A 23,387-nucleotide genomic window follows, 5' to 3' on the forward strand; every position below is an offset into this window, starting at 1 on the left:
TGACTATGAATAGAAATGGCATCACCTGGTTCCCCCCAGACAGAACCCTGTGGGAAGAGCGGACACAGACTGGAAAACCTGAGCATCCATGGCTGGAGCAGCCGGAGCAGAGCCCACACCCTGCTCAGTGCCTCTGACCCAGGCAGCCCCAGGGAGCCTCCCCAGCCCTTTCAGAGGCTGTGTACAGAACACCAGTGCTCCCAGTGCAGCCATTCCATGGCTGGGAACCCCACTCCCCGGGCTGCCGGAGCAGAGCGACACCCCAGCACTGCCGGGGCCGGGAGCCAAGGTGGAACAATGGGAACCATTTACAGGGCAGGAAGCTGCATCTGCTGGATGAAACGCTATCTTCAAACAAGACGTGTTTGGATAACTCCGGTTTCATAACTCGCCTCTTCCGATGTTAGGAAATCACGGTAATAAAAAGAAAACAAAATGGAGGAGAAGAAACCTGGCACGGGGAACAAGGGGGGAACAGCTCGAGCCCCAACACTGCCTGGGGCTGCAGCCCCTGCACCAGGATCAAGGTCTGATCAAATATCCACAGGAGTTAAATGTGCACCACAGACAGTGGGGGCACAGTGAACTTTGATGATCTGCTACATTACCACATTTGTTTGACTGTTTGTCTTTCCAAGGGACATCAAAGCCATCCTGGGGGAGGAAAAAGAATCAGACTGAGCAGTAGGATATGGGGTCCAGCAGCCCTTACGTTCATCACCTTAAAGGTAGTGGAAGGGATGGTCTGAAAGCATCCTGCACACCCTGCAGATGCTAGCTCAGCCCCACCACGGGGCAGCAGTGCCGGGGGCACACACGGGACCCCCAGGACCCCACTCCTCCTGCTGTGACAGCCAGCCATTCCCGCAGCTCCCACAGCTGCCACCTCCACAATTCGGGACAAGGAGCCAAAAGCTGAGGTCACCCGGCTCAGCCACAGACCCTCCCCAGCACCCACCTCCTCTCCCCACCCTCCCCAGGCCAAATATAAACTTGCTTACAGGAAATGCCTTAAAGAAAAGGCACCTCCCTGCGTCCTGAAGAAAATAAACTGTCTCTGGACATGAAGGAAATGGCTTTATAAAAAAAAAATTACACTGCAAAGCAACTTTAACCCCTTCAGTCCCTGCTGCAAACACAGCGCCCATGTGCCTCAGGGAATTTCAAAGTGTCTGGGCTCCAGACTAGTGACAAGAGAGCAGCCTCCTGCCATAGGCAGGTCCTGCAGCATCGCCAGGTCCTGAGCAAAAATGGCACAAAATCCAGAATCCAAACACAAATTCTCCATCTGGCGAGGAAAGCACAGGACCCTCAAAAAGGGCTCATAGGTGGGAACCCACACTTGATTCCACAGAAGCACTGGCTCCATTCCCAGAGCCATGGGGCAGAGAGGGACTCACACAGCTGTTGGCATTGCTGGAGGTCCTGCCCTGCAGCCAGGGGTGCTGGGGGGCTGCACCTGAGCTCCCCTCCCCATCCCTTCTTCGAGGGCCCTGGGTGGGGGGCATCAGTGCCCCCTCCCCTCTGAGCGTCCCTCAGAAGGTGTGCTGGGATCTCCAGCAGCTGGAAATGTGGCTCCCCAGCTTCCCAAAGAGGGCAGGGAGGGGGTACCCCAGTCATGCAGCCTCCCACAGCCCCCTGCAGCTCCTGCCCTGTGCTGGCCCAGCGCTGCAGCTGCTCCAGCCCAGCAGGGCAACATATGGAGGCTTAAGAAGCACCAAGATTGCCCTGACACCAGTGTCCCAACACAAGGCACAAGAAAGAAAAAAGATAAGTCCAGGAAATGGAGGATGGGGAGAGGCAGCTGCCTCAGAACAGTCAAGAACAGCCCAAAGCCAACAGCCCAGTGTGGAGAGGGAAGAGCCCCCCCTCCCCGGTCCTTCCATGGGCATTCGGCACTGCCAGGGATGCTGGAGAGGAACCTCCATGGGCCAGGACAATAAATAAACTCAGTGCCAGGATCTGGCAGCGTCAGAGAAGGTGATTCCATTCTCCCCACACAGAGGAGGATGCTGAGGCAGAGCCTCTCCTGAAGCCAAGGCAGGAGCAAGGCCACGGGCACAGCCAAAGCTCTTCCCATGTCACTGACCCCCAACACCTCTCTAAAAGTCCCCTTAAAAACCAGGCACTCGAGGCTTTCAGCCTCGAGGCACAACGTGGTCTGATCCAATTCAGCTGCTGACAAACCCCCCCAGTGCCTGCTGTGGTTTGGGATTACTCGGAGCAGGGACGTGTGGAGGTGTGAGGCCAGGCGTGGGAAAGGGAAGCGTGGGGTCAGCTGCCACTTGGCTGGGAAGTGAGTGTCCATGTGGAGCAGCAGCCAGGACTCAGAGTTCAGCAGGAGATCACGCCTGCCTCGAGAAGGGAGGCGATTTCAGCCCTGTCCCTGATTTTTCACATTGTGTACAGAGGTTCCCAGCACAAGCAGCCCAGTCCCAGTGGAGCAGAGCCTGCCGAGCTGCAGTTATCCCAGCGAGGGGAAACAAGTGCCTGGGGCAGCTCCAGAGCAGAGGGATGCTTCTGCCATGGCCAAACAGTGAGAGGCCAAACAAAGAACAGGGCTGTTCCTCTGGCTCTTCAGAGACTAGCTGTACAGGGAAAGCCAGAGGTCGAGGAGGCATTTTGGTACCTACAGCCCCTGGAGATGCCCACAGGGAAGGTGCTAAGGGAGAGGAGACCATGCACAGGGCCAACAGATGCTGGCAGTTCCAAGGATGGACATCTCCATCTTCAGCAGCTGAAGTCCTCAACAATATCTGCTGGACAAACCAGTGGCACTCCCCAGCACTCCCAGTGCCACCCTGTGCCTGGGGAACAGCAGTTAACTCCTCCAAACATTTGGGTTTGTTTTTTAGAAGCCCATTATTTTCAGCTGGGGAAGGAGCACTGCTTCCTACATCCTTTCTGCTTTCACAACAGCAGCACCACAGCTCCCAGGACTTCAGCTCAGGAGAAATCAATCACACAGCCACCAGCGTGGTGCTCCTGGTGCATGTCAATGCCCGGGGGGCTCGTGCCAGTGGCTCTCGCCAGGGAACAGCCATCCTGGGATTTGCTCAGGAGGGTGTCCAGGGGCCTTGGGGCCATTCTCTGCCTGGGAAAACAGAGCTGGAACACTGGCTCTGGCTGCCCAGACGTCCTGCTCTTGCCCAATGACACTGAGGAAACGAGGTCAAGTGCTCTCTGTGTCACTGCTGTGGGCACTGTCCCACAGCCTCGTGACACCTCTGCCTGCCACTGCCCGTGGCCAGTTCCAGTTTTACCAGGAGCAGCAGAGGGAACCAGCCCCCAGCTGACCCTTGTGAGCCCCCAAGAACAAACCCCTACCTACAGCCCTGGAACTGCTCCCCCCTCCATCCCAGCCCAGCCTTAGCCCAGCAGTCACAGCAAAGCCTCCTCTTCACTCCTTTTAGTTTCTATTTCTTTTTTCTTTTAAATGCCAGCTTTCTTGTCCTCTCTGCCTGCAGGGCAGGAAATCCCCCGGCTCACCCAGGCTGAGGTGCACTGGGCCCCTCGGGTTCAGCGCTGGGACACCCCGGGAGGAGCTGCCAGCTGCTGCTCCCAGTCAAGCAATGGCATGGCCAAGCCTTGGCTGCAGCACCCATGAAATCCAGAAGTTCCCCACACCAGCAGCCAGCTGTCCCAGGATTCATCCAGACGGCCTCAGCAGCCTCGTGCCCTCTGCAGCCCCCTGGGCTGTGACACTGCACACTCCTGCTTGGGTCCCCCAAGGCAGGGGCAGAGCTGGCACTGGACCAGGCTGAGCAGGGACCCCCACCCTGCAGCTGCAGGGCTCGGGGGCTCTGTCCCACACACACAAGCTGTGATGCACAACGGCAGCCTGGCCAGCGGGTTTTGGTAACCCCTGTCCAATTCCCAACAGATCAGGATAGCTCAGTGGGACCTGTGACACAGACACAGAAGGGACAGCTGAGCCCAGCCATGGGACAGCAAAGGAACTCAAGCTGGACATGGCAGGGGCATGGAACTGGATGGTCTTTAAGGTCCCTTCCAACCCAAACCAGCCCAGTATTCCATGAGTCTCCGGTGCAATGGGATATCAATCGGCTGAGCCCCAGGGAAGGTGCCCTGAGCTGTTAAAGCTGCTCCCAGCACCAGCAGTTATTACTCTGCCTGTGACTGGCAGGGGTGACAAGTGCCCTGTGCTGATAAGGGCTGGGCAAACAGCCCTGCGCAGGCCAGTGTGCCCGGGCAATGATTAACCAAGGGGAGGGAAGAGAGTGGACTGGGTAGATGGCCACTGACGGATGTCACAGCACCCAGAGACAGGGACACATGGGGACCCAGCAGCGGTCACATCCCACGGGCTCAGGGCTGGCACTCCAGGGGGAGCACGGGGGACAGAAGGAGGGGCACGGAGCAGGGCAGAGCGAGGCCAGTGCAGCTCCACACCAGCAACGATCCCTCGTACGGAACGTGCAGGTGATGTACTCAAGGAATCAGATGGCAAACAGACAACAAAACCCCACAAGCCATCGCCCCCAGCACCAGGAAAATAATCTCTTGCTAGAAATGCAGGGACAGACCCTGTCTCTTTAAATCCCCACGCCCAGCCCCGCAGCCTGGAAAGGTTCACATCGTTCCCGAGGTGCCTCTCTGAACAGCAGGAACCAAAGGGCCATTGCAGCTCAATCATTAACCGGGAGGGAGACCCCCGGCCTCGCTGGAATGTGCAGCCACTGCCGGTCCCCTCTGGAGCTCAGAGCTCAGCACAAAGGTTCACGGACGCTCCTCAGCCCCGACCACCGGCCCCTGGAGCTCCGGCAGCTTTCCAACACAGCTTTCCTCCAGCGCTAAATCCCACCGAACACTCCCATCACACATCCCAGCGGGGCTGGAAGAGCATGTGCATGAAGGGAAGTTGAGAAACAAGAAAACCTGACTTCCTGGCAGAAACTTCCACTCCCCTGGGCAGTGCCAGCAGCACCCATGGTTTGGGGGGCTGCTACTCCCTTGGGTGGCTCCTCTCACCTTGAAGGCAGGACATGGGCACAGCATGAGACGGAAGGCAGGACATGGGCACAGCATGAGACGGAAGGCCTGGCAGGAAAAATGGCATCTCAGCTTTTACAGCCGCCACACTGCTCCTAAAGCCTTTTTTACATGCACAAAATCAGCTCAGCTTTCATCTCTGGGCTCTGGCAATCAATGTCACCAAATCCAGAGGGACTGAGCAACATCTCTGCTCTGGTGCTGGGGGAGGGAAGGAGACCCCCATGTTGAGTGATGCTCTGTCGGGCCAGGTAGATGAGCACTGGCACAGGGCAGGGGTCCTGCTGTACCATGGGACCCCCAGCTCCCCACGCACTCAGGGTCACAGTGACCACACCAGGGCATTCCCTGCCCTGCAGCCCTGCTGCCTGAATTTGGGGATTAAACTCCACAGACACCAAATGCAAAAGCCCATACCAAGAGCAAAGGCAAAGCCCAAACCCCTGTGACAGGCAAACTGTCTCAGGCTCTTCACAGACAGATCAGTTGAAGGATGAAGACTCAGTTCTCCTCTCTGCTGGGGATAATCTCCCCCACTCCCCAGGAGAGCAAAGCCAGGGAATTACCTGGCTCCAGCCACTCCTTCTGGCTCCCTATGGCTGAAGCACAGAGGGGCCAGGCACCCTCAGCACTCTCCACACCCCTTGGTGCCAGCCAGCTTCCCAGATTGTTCCTTTGGCCCAAAGTCATGCAGCAACCTCTGCATGCCCTCGGGGAAAGGGCAACCTTTCGTTCCTGCACTCAACTTCAGTTGACTTTGAGAACCTTCAAATCTTTTTGAAATTAGTACAAAACCAAGGGGAAGTCCTGACGTGCCCTTGGGCACAACCACATTTTGTTCTCTTACAAAACTGAACTGCTGGCAGCCTGTCCCCTGCACACGCTGGGCTCTGGGCACTGCAGGCGATGCAGACAAGGAATGCTCAAAGGAAGCGTGACTGGATTTATGCAGTCAGTCTTTTATCAGAAAAGGATTTCTCAGAGGAAGTGTGACCACATGGCATGAACGTGAGCTGCTCCTCAGAAGCAGCTTTGATACCTGCGCTGGGGCTTGGTGTTTTGCCACAGACGGAAAATGCTGGCAAGCCTTTGGGATAAGGCTGGGAGCTAATTTTTCCCCTGTAAGAATGGAGAGAGGCTGACAGGGTCTGAGCAGGTCTGTGGCCCCTGCTCCTGCTGGCACACGCGTGCGGAGAGCGGCTGCACAGCCACCTCCCCAGCTGGGTTTCAGTTAGAATGCAAACAGAAAAAGGCACAGCCACTGATAAGAGTTCACGTATGCACATGGAAAGAACGTGGATTTCTGCCAATAACTCATGATATGTGCTCCGACACCCCGGGACTGTACAAAGGCCTTTGGTAGAAGAGGCTCTGCTGCCCTCAGCACACAGAGCTGTTCCAGAGCACAAACCACAAATCCAAACACACAAAGAGCTGGTGTTTGAGCTCAGCACGATCAAACAGCCCCCGGGGAAGCAGCCTCCTCCAGAGCAGCATTGGGTCACAATGTGACAAACGACACACACACGGCAAACCCATCTGTCCCTACCAATGACAAAGGGCTCCAAAGGAGTTGATCTGCTGGGAACATGTGCCCATGGCACTGAAAGCCAGGACGTGGAGCCCAGCCTTCCCCACCACAGCACGAGGGCCTGATCTGGAGTCTTCTGATGTCAGCACAGTTTTTCCAAGAACTCACTGACTCTCTGGATCAGATGGCAAATCTGTGCTTTCCCAGTCACTGGGTTAATCGCCACTAATGCCAGGTAGAGGAGGGTGAGGAGGAGCCCTGAGAAAACCCAGGCAGCCCAAACCCTTCAAGCAGCCCCTCACACCTCTGGCCAGCTCTCCTGGCAGCACACGGGTCAGCGGGGCAGAGCAGGAGCTGGACAGGCTGAACACCCGCTCCAACAGCAGCAGCAGGTCCTCATCCCACACACTGCCATGACTCAGCCTGGCAGCGACAGAGGGGGATCCAGTTACAGCTCGAGCATGTCAGGAGACAAGTACCAGCTCCGAGCTTCTCATCATCCCCAGCAGCAGCAACAGCCACCTCGTACAGGCACCACGTCCATCCACGCAGGCACACCAGTCCAGACCACCCACATCCCACCTGGAGGCATTCTGGTGCTGCTGGAGGCAGTGGGGCTGAGCAGCACCCTCTAGAGCCACAGGTGAATCACAGAACTGTTCAGGTTGGAAAAGCCCTCTGAGACCACCGAGCCCAACAGTTCCCCCAGCACTGCCAAGGCCACCACTGACCACGTCCCAAAGTGCCACATCCACATGGCTGTTAAATCCCTCCAGGGACAGTGACTCCATCGCCTCCTTGGGCACTCTGTGCCAGAGCTGGATAGTCCTTTGCAGAAAGAAATTGTTCCTAATATCCAACTAAACCTCCCTTGGCACAACTTGAAGTCACTGTATCACTGCATCACCTCCCGTCTACTTATTCTGTTACACACAGAGCTGCAAGTGATTTCAGGAAGGGACTCTCTCTCATACGTGTGTGCCAACGTTCCAGGCACAGCATAGCCCGAGACCAGCAACAAAGCCTGCAAGTTTAGCAGATGCTGGATGCTCTCTACCGAAATCCGCCCCCTCCTCTCCCCCCAAATCCCCGCACACAACCGCAGGTTCCTGATTTACCTTCGGGCTGTGCCTGGTCCAGCCGCGCTCGCGGGGGACCCGCGGGGAGGAGGAGGAGGAGGAGGATGGGTGCGGGAGGAGGCCGGAGGTGCAGCGGGAGGGTCCCGGTGCCCGCCGTGGGCAGCGGGCGCGCTCGGGCGGTGCCAGCCGAGCTCCGGCTGTTGTCGGTGTGAGCGCGGCCGCGGCAGGTGCGGGATCCTCCCCGCCGGGATCCGCCCCACCCATTCCCGGGATCCGCCTCCCAATGCCTGGGATCGCCCGCCCCGGGACCGCCCCGCTCCACTCCCGGAGCTCTGGGGGCTGCGCTCGAACCGAGCGGAGGAGCCGCTTCGGCCACAGCCGGGACAGAGGAGGGACGTGAGATAGTCCAGGGCTGGAACCCCTCTGCCATGAAGACAGGCAGGGAGAGCTGGGGATGTTCAGCCTGGAGAAGAGAAGGCTTCACGGAGACCTGAGAGCCCCTTCGAGTCTAAAGGGACTCCAAGAGAGCTGGAGAGGGACTTGGGACAAGGGCCTGGAGTGCTAGGACAAGGGAGAATGGTAGGGTTAGATGGAAGATTGGAAAGAAATCCTTCCCTGTGAGGGTGGGGAGTCCAGTCCAACCCCAGACCCATCCGTGTCCCACACTGCCCCAGCCCCCCATCCCCTCCACTCAGCCACCCCCCTCTCTCTGCTCCCAGACCGGCAGCAGCAACTGCAGGGCCTGGCCTGGCCCGTGGGCTGGAGCCAGTGGCTGTGACACCAACAGCTGCCACCTCCCCGCCGGGCTCAGCCCCCACGATGTCCCTCAGGCTGTTCCCCCCACAAAGAGGAGCCCCAGGACAGTTTCTGGACAGATGCCTGGCTGTCCCCAGCTCTCCTGTCCATCAGACCCCGTGGATGGAACAGGCAGGGTGGGAGCAGCAGCGAGGCACTGAGAGGGGCAGCAGGGCTGCTCTCAAGGTCTCGTGTCCCCAGAAATCCCCCTCACTCTGCAGGGGATTTACCTGCTCCATAGTTACTCCTCCAACAGCACAGGGTGAGGAGGACCCTCTTCATGGCACACACACCTCACAACCTGGCTCTGGACCCCAGACCTATGTCACACCAAAGGAGACCAGCCACACGTGATTTGCAAGAGGGTGAAGAAGAAAAGGGTAGGCAGCGTTTAGAATAGAAGGCTAAGAGGGGAAAAAAATGTTTAAAGTGGACTTGAAGGAGGAATTTTGTTGTGAGAAATGGGAGGCAAAAGGGTTGGAGGTCAGGAAGCAGCAGCCTGAGCATGGAGGGAGAGGCAGAGGAGGCAGAGCATGAGATAGAGGCAACAGGAACCTGGGCAGGAGGCCTGAGACAAACACTGGGCACAGACACAGGGCAAGGAAAGGTAGGTGGCAATTTGAGGAGGGGATCATTAGAAAAGCAGGAGAGAGACCAGGTACATTGCAGGGATGCCACAAAACAGCTTTTCCCTTGAAATCACTGCTCGGAGGGATGCCCAAGCTCCCAAAGTGGGAGGATCAAGTTAAAAACCAGGATTTTTTCCCCATTGTTTCCATAGTCTGAGAGGCTTTTGATGCACATCTCCTTCCTTCCTTCCCGAGCTCCTGACCCCCCTCCCACCAAGCTCCTGCCTGCCTCTACCCCCCCACCCCGTAGCCCCTCACCATGGAGGGAAGGTGCTCCAGCACAGGCTGCTCAGTGCAGCCCTTGTTGGCTGCAAAGTCCTCCCACAGCTTTGTGTGTGAGAGCCTCTCGCCAGCCGGAGCCCGGGGGTGGGCAGGGGGTGGCAGGGGGGAGACAGCAGGCAGCCAGTGCCCCCCCAGGGTCAGCCCCAGAGAAGGGAACAGCTGTTGATCCAGTGGAAGTCACTCAGGCAAGGAGCGATGGGCTGTGAGCGCCCGTGGGCAGACGAGGGGTCAGGGGAGCTCGGGGGGCCAGGACCCAGCTGAGCCTTGACCCCCACAAGTACCAACCCCCACAGAGCACAGGTCCCTGGCTCCCGGGGAGGGGACAGAAAGGGACAAAGGGGCAAAGCCTCTGGAAACATGATGGGTGCAGAGCCTCGGGGTACTGAGCGACTCCCAGGCCAGCACCCAGGGGACAGCCAGGATGGACATTTCACCAGGGGGGTCCCAGCACGGTGACAGCCAGTGGAAAAGTGCTGGGCTCAGAGGATTTCAAGCATTTTCCCATTCATTCCTTGTGTGAAGCAGGAACAGGGAGGGTGTGGGGGCAGAGAGCAGGAAATCTCCCGGGGACGCTGAGCTGGAAAGAGGCGGCAGCGAGGGCAGGGCAGAGCGGCCGGTCCCACCCGGTCCCACCCGGAGCCCGCGGGCACTCACACGCACAGGGTTCCCCCGCGCGTGACCCCTTCACGGTCCTTTTGGGTCCCCCTGACCCATCGCCCCTCCAGGGCCCTTGCACACCCCCCTGACGTGTGACTCTCCCACATGGTTCTTGTGGGCCCCCCTCACGCGAGACCTCCCACGGTCCCTCTGAGTCCTCCCCAAGGTTGACCCCACCCATGGCCCTTTTGGGTCCCCCCGCGACCTCCCTGTCCTTGTGCCCCCCGGCCGCGGAGCAGGACAGGGCGTCCTCTGGTGGCCCCGACACGCAACACCCCTCGCCAAATGAAAAGCCCCTGGAAAAGCCAAACCAAGGAAATGGCATAAAAAAGGGACAAAAACCTACTTTGAATTCGTGGCAAAAGCACCTTTGCTCCAACTGAGCACCCCCGGTGGACACATCCTGCATTCCCTGCCATGGCCAGTGACTGCTGCTCTTTTCCAACAACCAAAATACACACAGAGAAAAAAAGTTACAGTTTTCTTCCAGGTGTACGAATACCAAGACACTGTACTGGGGTATGTGTGTCACACACAGCTGCTCAGCGACTCCTGCTCTGCTAATGCATTATCCACAGCTCCTATTTTTCCACTCCTGTGGAGGGAGAACAGGAGAAACCTGTGGTATTTTCACACGAAGCAGCTTTACCTGGGTGTCACCCCCTGGCAGAGCTGAGGTGCCCCATTTATTTCTCTGTCTGGCTCCCCAAATGCAGAACACTTGTTGGCTTTTTCTAATTCACAGCCATAGAAGCAGCATCCAGGTGCTGCCACTGCAGCCCTTCCAACCTCTGGGTACCCAGCAAACACCACAAGAAGCCCCAGGCCCACAGGACATCCCTGACACCCCTGCAAGTGGTGAATCTGCAGCACAGAGAACCCAGAAACTGCCTCTGCCCCATCTGCCTGGAGCTTCCAGGGCCCCAGGGATGCTCCAGTGCCAGCCTCAGCACTGAGCCTCACACCAGAGGGAAGTGGGAAAGCCAGCTCCAGCCGAGAGGAGGAGGATGGCTTCAATATCCTTGTTTAGGAGAGGAAAAAGGCACCCGAAATGGCAGCTGGAGCCGTGTCACCAGCTGCACAAGTACAGCAGGAGGGATCTCACCAGCACCGAATTCCCTGGCTTCCAAGGGAGGAGGGTGAGAGGGAGGAAAAGAGAAGCTCAGAGACACACACAACAGCATCATTCATGGGAGCTGAGTTTCTGCAACAAGGGTCCTGTGTCTGGCCCGGAGCTCCGGGTAATTAAAACAGCAGCCACAGATCTCTGAGAAACAGCAGGAATTTATCCAAGGAATCCGGATTATGTGGCCACTGCTGAAGCAGGGCAGAAAGTCCCCAGCTGCTGGAAGGCAAAACGCTGGCGAGCGATGAGCAACCAGCTCCGTGCCCCAGCTGTTCCTGCCTCACCCAGACATGCCAGAGCCTCCTCCTGCCACATCGTGGGGCTGGGGGATTGGTCCTCCCTCCACACAGTCCCACCGAGGGGACAGGGAGGACCCTAGTCCCCAGCTGGCGTGTGGGCTTTGCTGCAGCAGGCAGAGGTGATGACATCGTGCCTGCACTTGGAGGCACACAGGGAAGATGAGGGGCTCATGGCTGCTCCAGGGGCACGTGGCAAACCGAGCAATCTGTGGTCCCAGAGATAACGGCGCTGGTTTGCAGCTCTAAGGATGGGGTTTTCCAATCTAGTCCGGCCTTGGAAGCACGCACGGGATTTCCAACACAAGTGAAAAGAGGCAGGATTGTGAGCAATCTCTTGAAAATCTTACCAGCACAGTTGTTTTCTGGGAGCAGCCATGGACCCTTCAGAAGACCCCCGGAGGGGATCTATGTGGATCATGCTAAAACAACCTCCTGCCCTCTCTGTCCCCTGTCCCATGGGGCCAACTGCCCCTGGCTACAACTCGCCCCCCATGCCAGCACTGAGGAAACAATGTCACTGCCACAGGTCCAGCAGAAGGAGCTCTGTGGAAAACTCCACTTCCCCCTTGCCTGTGGCAAACTAACCTGATCTCCTTATCCCTGAGGAAAAACCCCTGTCCACCCAGCATGTTTTGGGCCATTCCTGAAGGGATCATTTATCAGCAGGAGGAAAGTCTCCAACATAAGTCTTGGGGCAGGTATGAGATGGAATTTTTCACTAAGCACTGCAGCTGACAGAGCCCAGAGCCACAGTGTTTCCTCTTTCACACAACCCAAAAGAAATGGCTTTCAAGATGTTACCCACACCCTGTTGTCACAGGTATCTTTACAAGCCACATCAAGCCAAGTTTAGCACCGGAGTTCCAAATGAACAAAACCTTTTCACAGCCTTGACAAGATGACTGATACAAGCATCATCAAGACATGATCAAATACAAAATAATGCCCTTTCTTTGATGAAAAGTGGGGATTCTTTTCACCTGATGGCCTCTTGGGCGGGTGATGTGCTTCACCAGTCGGTCCAGGACAGTTACCCCTCGGCTTTGGGAGTGGGATCACCCACATTCAGACACAATGGGCAGCCGGGCACGGCCCGAACAGAACACCACCAAAATCGCTCGAGTTTGGAAGGAAAGCAGAGCCTGAGCCCCTCAGCCGCGTCCCCTGCCCATGCCCTGCCCCTTGCATGCCCCCGCGCTGATCCGCACCGAGCCCACCCTGCACCAGTCCCGCAGCCCTTCCCCTCGCTGAGCAGCAAACGCGACCTCCTCCTCTCGCCGCAGCCCCGCACCGGGCTCGCCCCCCGCAGCCCCGAGCCCCGCACTCACCTGCCCGCCCGCGCCGTCCCGCCCCGCACGGAGCCGCGGCCGCGGCGCGGCGGAGCCCGCCGTCCTTCCCGGCCGGCGCCGCCCGGCGCCGGGAGCGCGCGCCCGGTCTTCCCTCCGCGCGGGTCCCGGGCCCGGTACGCGGGGCGGGGGGGCGAGGCCGCGGCGCGGCGGAGCCGCAGCCCCAGGGAGCGCCCGGAGCCCCGGCGGGGCAACGCGGCCCCGACCCCGGCCCGGCCGCCCATCGCTCGGCTCCGGCGGGACGGGCGGGAGCGGCGGCTCCTCCCCCGCCGGGATGCCCGGACGGGACCGGGGCCGCTCGCGGGGAACGCCCGCTCCCCTTCCGCCCGCTCTCCCCGCCCGGAGGAGCCTCGCCAGCCGCTCTCCCCGGGGCCGCTCCCGCCGCCGCGTCCTGCAGCATCCCCGGGACCCCGCTCAGCCCCCGGCCTGGGGTCAGGCGTCACCAGGGGCCGAGGTCAAGGTGATGCTGAGCCACGGGTTCCACCTGCATCCTCCCAAAACTGAGTCACCCCCGCTCCGGCCCCACACCGCGCCTGGGCGCTCGCTCGCTGCCGCCTCCGCTCCCGGGGGCGGGCGGGTGTTCAAAGCCCTGCGGACACTCCGGGCAGGGCTCAGAGGCTCTTCATTAAGGGGAGAAGGAATTGACGTGATCAGACTGGCCTGCGAACACCTCTCACCGCTTTTTCCCCATTTGACCTCTCAGGCTTTGAAAACAAACGCCCGTGAGCATCGCACAGCCCCAAGAGGCTCCCGCAGCCCCCTGCCTGCTCCTTTACACCATCGCACAGCCCCAAGAGGCTCCCACGGCCCCCTGCCTGCTCCTTTACACCACGTTCACCCCACAAGGACAGAGGGGCAATTTCAGACGCAGGAAGCATTACCTTCCTGTGCATGTTTAAGGAGTTTGCACGACAAAGCTCCAACCAAAGCAAAACCATTGCCCAGCTGAACGTTTCTGCCAGTTTTCAGTGTATTCTCTCATTATCATTTCAGGGAAGTGACCACACTTGGAACTTCTCTCTCAGCCCCTTCCATCCCACACAAACCACCCCAAGGATGCAGCTAGAACTTTACAGTCGGTCTCAATCTCTCCTTGCTGACAAAGGACAAACTTGGCAACACCGCGGGCACCAGGTGGCCACAGGGGCCTTTTCCCAGCTCATTCCCTGCACTTCCCATCTGCCACGCAGCTCACCAACAGAGAAAATCCCTCTCTCTAACCCAGTCTCATCCCTTCTGGCCTTCAAAGAAGGATCCTGCTGTCCAGAGGGGGGGATCTGTATTTTGTTACCTACAGGAAACAGGAAAATTTCCATCCCTGGAATTAAAGCTGCAAAAGGACAGAGCTAAGCTGGGGGAGGGGGGCTCTGTCACTGCAGTAGTTGCCAGGAGGTCAGAACTACAGACATTTTATCGGCAGAGGGGCACAGAGATGAAAACTGGCCTCATTCAGGGGCTGGGGAGGCTCCAGCTTATGAAAAAGTTTCCCCACGATCATTTTTTGGAAAAGCAAAATGTGGCCAAGTTGGTTTTGATTTTCTTTTAAAGTGTTTTTTGTCATTTCCCATTTTCACTGGTTCCTCAGGAGCCAGGCATGGCAGCATGGGCCCTTGGGGAGAGAGGTGGGAGAGGGCTGGGTGGAGGGACCAGCATCCTGCATGGTCTAAAGAACATAAAGGTGACACGGGAACAAACAAAATGTGTTTCAAATTGCTGTAGCCAAGGCACTAACAGGCATCCTCTGCATGCCCACGTCACTGCCCTGCTGGTTCCTTTTAATTACCCGAGGATGGAATTCAGTGCCTGGTTCCGTGGGCTCACATGGGATCCACCACCCCTGCAAACCTCCTGCACCCACGACAAATATCCCAGAGTGACCCATGGGGAAATGTGGGAGCCTGGCTGTGCCAGGGCACTAGCACCAGCCCAGGGCACCAGCACCAGCCCATGTCCTAGGGCAATTTAACCAACAGGGATAAGTATGCATCAAAAGGCTCAGCAGCTCCAAAATAGCCTCAGGGGTGCACTGATGAGCTGGAAGGGAAAGGCTGGAGATCATGTCTGGAGCCTCAGGAGAGGCTGTCCCAGCTCCTAAGGAAACATCTGATGGAAGGGGCACAAACTGCTCTGACAGGGTGAATTTTAGTGTATAAAGCATTGTTTAGGAATTACCTCATTATTTTTTTGAAAAACTTTTTTACTGATAAAAGCACACGCACTGGCCAGGCAGGGATCCATTCCTGGTGAGGGGAGGGTGCAGGAGAGTAAGGCCACAGAGACTGTAATTGAGAGAAGATGAGAGTATTTGAGGAACATCTTCTTTCCTTCATGAGGAATAGGCCAAGGAGTGGCAGAGCTCATCCCTGGGATGCAGAGCCAGGAGGGACCCGGCATTAGTTTGGGGTGGAGGTCAGTGTTTCAGTGTGAGTCACCAGCTGAGCCTGAGCCCAAGTCCGGGCAGGCAGGAAAGAGGAAGAGGAAGGAGCAGCAGCACAGAATCCCCTCATCACATGTCCCACCAAAACCACTAATAATCACATTCGGTTCAGCTTTTCTACTTCCCACCTCTCCAGCCCACACCCAGCCCTGTGACTGCCTTTTCCGCCATGTAACAGCAGCAGTTTCTCAGCAAGTTCCAAAATTGCCCAGAACAGGTCCCTGCTGCCATGTCCAGCAGCCCACCCAGCCCAAGAGTCCCCCCAGATCTCCCCGGCACCGACACCACAGACGGGGTGCGGCCCCAGTGCCGAGGGCAGTGGTGCAGCCCCTGCACACCCACCAGTCCTGGCACAGCCCCCTGCCTGCCCATGTCCCTTCCAACCCATCCCCTGCACACCCACCAGTCCTGGCACAGCCCCCTGCCTGCCCATGTCCCTTCCAACCCATCTTGGCAATGATAAAACCAGATCCCAGTCCCCATTTTCTCCCCAAACCCAAGGGAATCGAACACATGGGCACAGGCCAGGAGAGGAACAGGGGCCTCGTGCTCAGGCCACAAACCCACCGAGCCAGCGCAGGAGATTTGCATGTGAGGAGAGAAGAACAGCTCAGCTGTGACAACACATCAACAACAGCTAAATTTAGAGGGTTATTTTCAGCAATCCAGATGCTGGGTAAATACAACCTTATTATTTCATGCAGGGGCAAAAGTTCAGCCAAGTCTCTTGTGCTGCTTTTCCCCATTAGTTCACCACGTCCAGCCAGAGGAGCCCACCCTGAAATGCTGCAATGTCACCACTGCCTGGCTGTGCTGCCAGGAGCCACCAGCTCCATCCCTGTCCCTCAGCAGTGAGAGGAGTCACTGCTCAGTGACATCTGCAGAGCACCTCCCAATCCCTTTTGGAGGGTCCTGGTGCCGCTATTGGCAGGAGTTTATTCTGAGGATGCAGTTTTCATGTGCACGGCCAGTCTGTGAGCCTTTCCTTTCTGCTCTTCCAGAACAATACATGGGAAGTGAATGCTGGAGAGGAAGCAGAGGGTTAGGAAATCCATAGAAACCTGACTCTGCTGGGACTGTGCAGAGGCACTGTGTCCCACCCAGCTGGAGGTGCTGCTGGAGGGGACCACAGGGTGGGCCAGAGGGGGTCCTGCCACAGGCAGGGCAGTGGGAGGGACAGTAGGGACAGGCAGGTATCAGCTGGGGTGGTGTGAGTGTCATTGAGCCTTCACCAGGTGAGACCTGGATCCTACAGGCAGTTTTAATGAAGGGGAAAACACCTATAAATGTTCTTCCCCCAAAAATCTCAGTCACAGTGTTATCCAGCCCTGCCTCTTCCTTTCCATGGGGCTCTTTAACCCTTTTTAAAAAGCTCTTGACATTCATGTTCCTAATCTCTGCCATGAAAGGGCCAAAGACCACCCAGGATACCTCTGGGGCTCCCTCACAAAGTACCTTTTGTTGCCCAGAGCTCTCCTGTGCTCCCAGCTCTCTCCAGCTGGGCTCAGAGCTCACCTAACCCTTACCTGGATGAAAACAAGAGGCCCCTGGGCATTGCCCTCCAATCAGGGGACTGGAGACTCCCTAGCACATCCCATGGGCTCCCTGCATGGCAGGTTTCCCTTTTCATGGCACCAAGGCTCTGGCCAACACTGTGGGCAGCCACTCTCCTCCTGACTCCGGTGCCAGAGCCACCATCCCCAGGGCCTGTCCTGAGCCCTGTGCCAAAAGCAGCAGAGCCACCCTGGGCTCCAGGTTCCCCCGTTTCCAGGGCTGTCAGAGCCAGTGTCCATGGTCTGCCTGTAGGATGGAATGGTTTGATTCTGGGGGTGTCACTGTGCAAAGACCCCCATGGCACTGACCGGTGGGATGACAAAAGGCGGGACCTCGACCCTCCTGCCCACAGCCCCATCTCCATCCCCGGTTCCCAGCCCTGCTGGCATACACCCCTCCTTCTCCTCCTCCCACCAGCCTTCCCAGCACCCACGAGCCCCACAGGGTAGGGCAGCCCCAACCCCCAGCCAGTGCCCCCACCCTGGCAGAGGTTTGGTAGAGCTGCACACAATCCCCGTGGATCAGCCTGGAGCTGCACCACGAGTCCCTCCTGCCCCACGGTCACACGTGAGACACCTCAGTCACACAAAGCCAAGGGGCTCTGAGCCAGGGAGACCCTCCTTCCCGGGTCACAGCAGTGCCGAGGCTCCCGGTGAGTTTATCTGCAGAGCACAAAGCTGTTCACCACAAAGAGAGGAATCGAAAAGGAACCAAGGCCCTTTGGCAAATATATCCCTCTGAAAACAACAGTCTGGGGGCAAAATCACACTGCTGACAGATGAACCCAGGAGCCCAGCAAGAGGACTGTCTTCTTCCCATGACCCCTGCCCATCCCACAGCAACAATATTCCTGCTCAAAAAACATTGCCGTAGCTTACCTGCATCTTTCCTATCTTCTAGAAATGTGAAACTCTGTGAAAAGAAAGAAAAAAAGAACAGAAATAATTTTGTTATAGATTTGATTCTCATACTCAAGGACTGCTACCCCTCATGTCTAGGCTCAGTCCCCCTTCCAGCCTCTCCTCTGCCCAGAGAGAAGCTGGGACCAGAAGTGCTGCTCTGGCTCTGAGGAGAAGCACAGTTCTGGCAAAGGCTTCTCCCCAGGGCATCAGCCCCATTGGTTTTAAAATGCCAGCACCACCCACAACCCTGAGTGCTGGGCAAACACAATGTGCCCAGCACGCCCCCACCACCCCAGCTCCAAGGAAAGCCAAGAGCAATGGGATTCACAGCAGTGGAGCCTCAGCAGCACTTGGGAGATGGCAGCAATTTGCAGAGGTGGAGCTGAGGATCCCCCACTCCCCGGTCCTGAGGCAAGCCCAGAGCCCGGGACCCCCGGCCCGCTCCGGGTGCAGACGAGCCCTGGAGCGCTGCCACAGCCCCGCGGCCGGGCCGGAGGGGCCGCAGGATCCCTGCAGGAATGCAGAGCGCTGCTGAGCCGGCCTTTCCCACGGACCCCCGGGACCCCTCTTCCTGCCGGGGCAGCAGGGCTGGGAATGACCCAGGAGAGATGGGTTTAACCATGTCCCTGCTGCCGGGCTTCCCTCAGCAGCGCCTGCCCAAGAGGTGCCATCAGTGGGGCCAGAGACATCACTGTGACCTCACAGAGAGCCCACATCCATGGGGGTGGGCACTGGGGTCCTCCAGCTCCTTTGGCATTGCCCAGTCTGTTCCCACACCTTCCTTTTCCCACGAAATCTTCCGCCAGCCACAGCTCCACCTCATTTAACCTGGAAAGCTTTAATTCCACAGAGCCCAGCACGTTTCTCCCTCTTCAAGAAATTCCTCGGCTGTTCGTGGTGAGCAGAGCAGCTGAGCAACACCAGCACGGAGGGAGAGGGGCCAGACTGAAGCAGAAGCCTCAGCCCCACACAAGGCCATCAGCGTGCACCAAGGGCACCCAGGAAGGTGGTGCCCTGGCCAGCTGGGTCACCAGACCCCACGTCGAGCTGAGGTGACACGCTGAATCCAGTGGTCTACCGGCTGCTTCCAACATCACTGAAGCCCCCAGCCACTGGAGCCAGCATGGGCTGGGCTGGAGGCCTTGGGATCTGCAGCTGGGCAAGGCAGATGCAGAAGCCAGTGTCCGTCTCTGTGCCACCACGAGTACGATGGCAATGCCAACACGCAGCACGCAGGGACAAGCAGGGTTAACGAGGACAGCTGAGCTCTCTGGAGACAGCAGGGACAAGACAGCCACTAATATTACTAATGAATTTCACAAATGTCATTTTTAGACTCAACTATTTTAAGCATTGCCCTGAAAGCCCGGGGGACAGTGTGCATTCCACATCCATTTCACCGCAGCAGATCCACTCGCCCGGCTCAGCCTGGTGTACAGGTCTGCCTGGAGAGGGATTTTATGCTTTTCCCAATCTGAAGCTCCCAAAATCCACACTAACCATATTTCTACGATCTTCCCAGCTCACCTCCCACCACACTGCGTGGGCTGGGACACAATAAACCAATACAGTGATCAGAGCCAGGCAGGGAGATTTGCTCTTTATTAAGGCGACAGATGACGAATTAAAGCCCAATGAAAAATCCCAGATGCCATGAGAGCCGCTGCTGCAGGAAATTAAAAACTGGGGGCCCCCAGCCTCACTGCTCCTTTGTCATGTCGCTCACAGCCACCCTGGCCCTGCGGGTCGGCCAAGGCAGCCGTGCTCCCGCAACGGGAGCAACCTGAGCCTCTGAGTTCGAAGGGGTGTCCCAGCCCAGCCACACCACCCGAGCATGGCAGGACCACCTCGGAGGGCCAAAAGCACACCCAGACACACGCAGCCCCCGAGCCCACCGCCGCTCTCACCGGGCACAGCCCCCGCCCCCCCGGGGCTGCTGGTGCGGGACGTGGTGACCCAGTGACGGTGACCCAGTGACGGGCAGCGGGCGAGCACAGGGACCAGCACACCCACATGCGGCCCAGCCAAAATGAACCTCTCACGTGCACGCGGGGCACGGGCACGACACCCCCCAGAGCAGACGCTGACACCGTGAGCAAACCGAGCGCTGCCGGGGACGCGTCCCCGTCGTCCCTTCCAGAGGCTTCTCCTGAAACTGGAGGGTGCCAGCGGCGGACACCACCAAGCAGCAGTCCCTTACCTTGGCTCTTTTGAAGCAAGACCAGAAAAAATCCAGCAATGGCATGATGGGCGGGCGAAGGGCCGGCAGAGCCCCCCTAGAGCGCGGCGCTGCCCCCGGTGGGGAGGGCCCCCTCCGGCACCCCCATGGCAGCGCCCGCGGCAGCGGAGCCGGGCAGAGCCCAGTGCGGGCAGGAGCGGGGCGGAGGGAGGAGGAGGAGGCAGCGGCGGAGGCGGGCCAGCATTCAAACCCTGCACCGTTATTCAGTTGGTTGTGAACAGGCTTGGACGCGATTGAAATTCCCTGAAGATTGCGAGTTTTAAACAGCTCCAGGCTTTCCTTCCTGCCTGGAACGCACCGCCTGCTCCCATTCCCAGGCAGCGTGAAGGGGCGAGGGGAGAGAGACACTCTGGAATGGGAGAAAGGCACTTGGAGCTCTCAAAGGCACACGTAGGACGCTGAAAAACGGACGGTTCAGATTGTCACTCCAGTGCTGCCCAAGATGACTGGCAGCTCCCGGGTGCTCTCCCCTCCGAAGGACAAGGGATACCCAGCCATGGTGTCATCCCTGGATGCCCCCGCCACGGCTTCCCGCATGCTCAGGTGCTGCTGGCCCCACTGCGGGCACAGGAGGCAGCCAGGCTCCCCTTGGCCACAGCTGGCAGCCAGGCCCACCATGGGCACCCAGGCTTACTGTGCCGAGCACGGCGAGCACCCTCAGCACAGAGCAAGGGCACGCAGGGCCAGCCTGCAGGAGAGACCCCAGCAGAGGGAACAACACAGGGAAAACCACCCCCAGCCAGCAAATATGACTGAGCCATTCACTCCAGCTATTCACAGCTCCTTATCTGCCTTCCACAAACATCATTTGTTCACAAAGGCCACAATTAAAGGCCCCTTCACGAGCATTTGTGCCAGCCCTCCGCTCACAGCCCCAGGATTCTTCCTGCAGGCACAGTTCGGAATAAGCAAGGGCAAGCATCTCCAGCGATGCCCAGGCTCAGCCCTGCTCCCACAGGATCCTCGGTGGGTGCCACCCACACTGCACTGGCATCGGGGTCGCCCGTGGCATTGCTCCTGCCCACTGCCCATCCCAGGCTGGGGTCAGCTCCACATGCTGCAGGGACGGTGTTGCCCATGCCCAGCCTGGCACCCATGCAAATCCCTGCAGGCAGACACAACTCTGCCACGGCCTGGCACGGCTCTGCCATGACCCCGGCACAGCTCTGCCATGGCACCATCACAGCTCTGCCATGACCCCGGCACAGCTCTGCCGTGGCCCCATCACAGCTCTGCCGTGGCCCCATCACAGCTCTGCCATGGCCCTGGCACAACTTCGCTGTGGCACCATCACAGCTCTGCCATGGCACCGGTACAGCTCTGCTGTGGCCCTGGCAGCAGGCCACAGGCAGATGAGTCCCAGCACTGGCTCCAGCTGCCTCCTTCCATCTCCCCTCACTCATTCCTCAGCGGGCTCTGGCACTGCTCCCAGGCTTGGCACCAGCTGCAGCTCCTCACCCTGTCCCCCGTGTCACTGGTGTTCCTGGGCCAGCTCAGCGGGGCCAGGGGCACTGAAGCACAGTGCAAGCTTTGTATTATCAGTCCCTTTTCTCCTCCTTTCACGCCCAGGGCTGGGAAGGCAGTCTCACCTCTATGGCACGTGTCCCACCGGGATCACCTTTCCATGTCCACTGCCAGACATCCCCACACATCTCACCAAGCACTGCTGCCAGAGGGCTGAGCTGGCAGGGGCCACCACTGCGGCCAGGACATGGAAGGGCACTGCCACCATGATCCTGGGAAAGGCTCCACCATTGTCACTCAGGGCAGCCCCGGGAGGCTGCTCAATGCTTCTGCAGGTTTTGCCCTCAGAGCAGGGCACTTGGGCCTGGGCTGGGGCTGAAGGCACCTCTTACAGGAGGGACTGTCCCTACAGGGAGGGTGGCACTGCCAGTCTCTGTGGCACTGGGCTCCTCTTCCTATCAGGGGCTCACCTGTCAGCACTGTGCTCTGCTTGGCAGGCAGGATGGGCACCTGCCTGCTCCAGAGAGCACAGGCAGCACATGGGGTAGCAAGAGAGACATCTGTCCATTCATCCATCCATCCATCCATCCATCCATCCATCCATCCATCCATCCATCCATCCACAAAGTCATCAGGACAGGCTGGTGCAGGTGGCTCTGTCCTGCCTAAATCAGACAAGCCCTTACAGACAGGGGGGCAGCCCCACAGCTTCAACCATGACCCTGCCAGGACCCAGAAAAGCGCCCCTGCCAGCCCCCCCTGCCCCCCAACAGCCCCCATGTCACCACTCACCCCGGTGGCGAGTCCTTCTCCCACTTCCTCCAAAAGCCAAAAAAGCCAAGTTAGCACAAATAGAAGCAGTCTGTCTCCTTCCCAGGCCTGGGAGACAAACCACAGCGGCTTCTGCATACTTGAGTAGCCTCTTCCTACCCAGTCATCCCAAAAGCATTCCAGTAATGTTACATCTTGAATCCTTCCTCATTGTGCCAGGACACTATCCTTGGCAGCTCCCGGGGACTGGATCCATGGGGAAGTGGCAGGATCTGTGCACACCAAATGGGTATTTCTGCCAAGTGGTGCCGGGACACAGACCCCACTGCTGCGTTTGGCTCTTCCCAAAATTCCTAATGTACCTACTCCACAACCAGCTACAGGAAAAGCAAAAGCAATGTCCACTCATTCTATGTATGTATCTATATGCATGTGTGTACCACTATCACCCTCTGACTCGTGTGAGAACCCATTTTAAACTTGAATTAATTTTAAAAGGTTGATTTCTAAGGAAAACTCCACCCTGTACACACTCACAAAGAGCTTCCCATGTGGTGCATGCCATCAGCCGTCCCCAGTGCCCGGAGCTGGGACGGACACCGGGATGTCACCGAGCAGCCCCGGCACTGCCACACGCATCTCACGTTCTCTGAAAGTCATGGGACAGACTTGGTATTTTGGAGGACAGGTACAGCCTCCCCCCACAACAGATCATTCCCTGGAGGATCCCATGCCCCCGCAGCCGGGGCTATTCCTGCCCAGCGATGAGCTACTGCTGTCCCGGCTGTTGCGCAGTATCAGTGACAGAGGCCGCCCGGGCAGTGTCCCCGTCGGCCACAGAACCCGCCGCTGGCACCGCTCCCGGGGGCCGGTCCTAGGCTGGACCTGAGGGGTGTCTGCAGGGGTGTGAGCGGGGGACACCCCCAGCAGCCCCCGGCCGCGGGCACGCGGGGATTTTCCACTCGCCGCTGTGCGCAGGCATTTCCCGAGGTCGGGAAGGGCGCAGCTCCCGCGGAGCCGGCGTTTCCCCATTAGCATAGCGGGAACAGGGACCCTTTTCTTCTCCCGACGACGGACGCGGGGCGGGGGCTGGCAGTGCTGGGGCTGTGACACCACGAGGGCGGTGGAGGGACGGGGGAGAACACGAGAAACCTGCTGCCCAGGGGAGCGGCACCGGGGAGGCGGAGAGACCAAGGGCAGGGCTGAACCCCCCCGATGTGCCCCCGGGCAAGGGGCTGTGGGGCTCTGCCCGGGAAAGTCCAG

The 23,387-nt window shown here is 58.6% G+C and overlaps 1 protein-coding gene across 4 annotated transcripts in view; it reads right to left on the reverse strand.

The window, feature by feature from the left end:
- STARD8 (StAR related lipid transfer domain containing 8) overlaps nucleotides 1-23,387 on the reverse strand; it is a 52,867-nt gene that overhangs the window by 25,590 nt on the left and 3,890 nt on the right. The window contains exons 1-2 of one of the 4 annotated variants that reach the window (XM_017819278.1): nucleotides 19,851-19,934; nucleotides 17,627-17,660 (exon numbers count right to left, since the gene is read on the reverse strand). In XM_017819278.1, the coding sequence (XP_017674767.1) occupies nucleotides 17,627-17,660; nucleotides 19,851-19,895 (79 nt within the window). In that variant the 5' untranslated portion in view covers nucleotides 19,896-19,934. Of the gene's footprint in view, nucleotides 1-7,662; nucleotides 7,773-17,626; nucleotides 17,889-19,850; nucleotides 19,935-23,387 lie in introns of those variants that run through there. The other 3 variants (XM_017819282.1, XM_017819276.1, XM_017819283.1) reach the window with 3 other exon arrangements.

Source organism: Lepidothrix coronata, unplaced genomic scaffold, assembly GCF_001604755.1.
Source record: "Lepidothrix coronata isolate B3197 unplaced genomic scaffold, Lepidothrix_coronata-1.0 Scaffold73, whole genome shotgun sequence".
Taxonomy (NCBI): domain Eukaryota; kingdom Metazoa; phylum Chordata; class Aves; order Passeriformes; family Pipridae; genus Lepidothrix; species Lepidothrix coronata.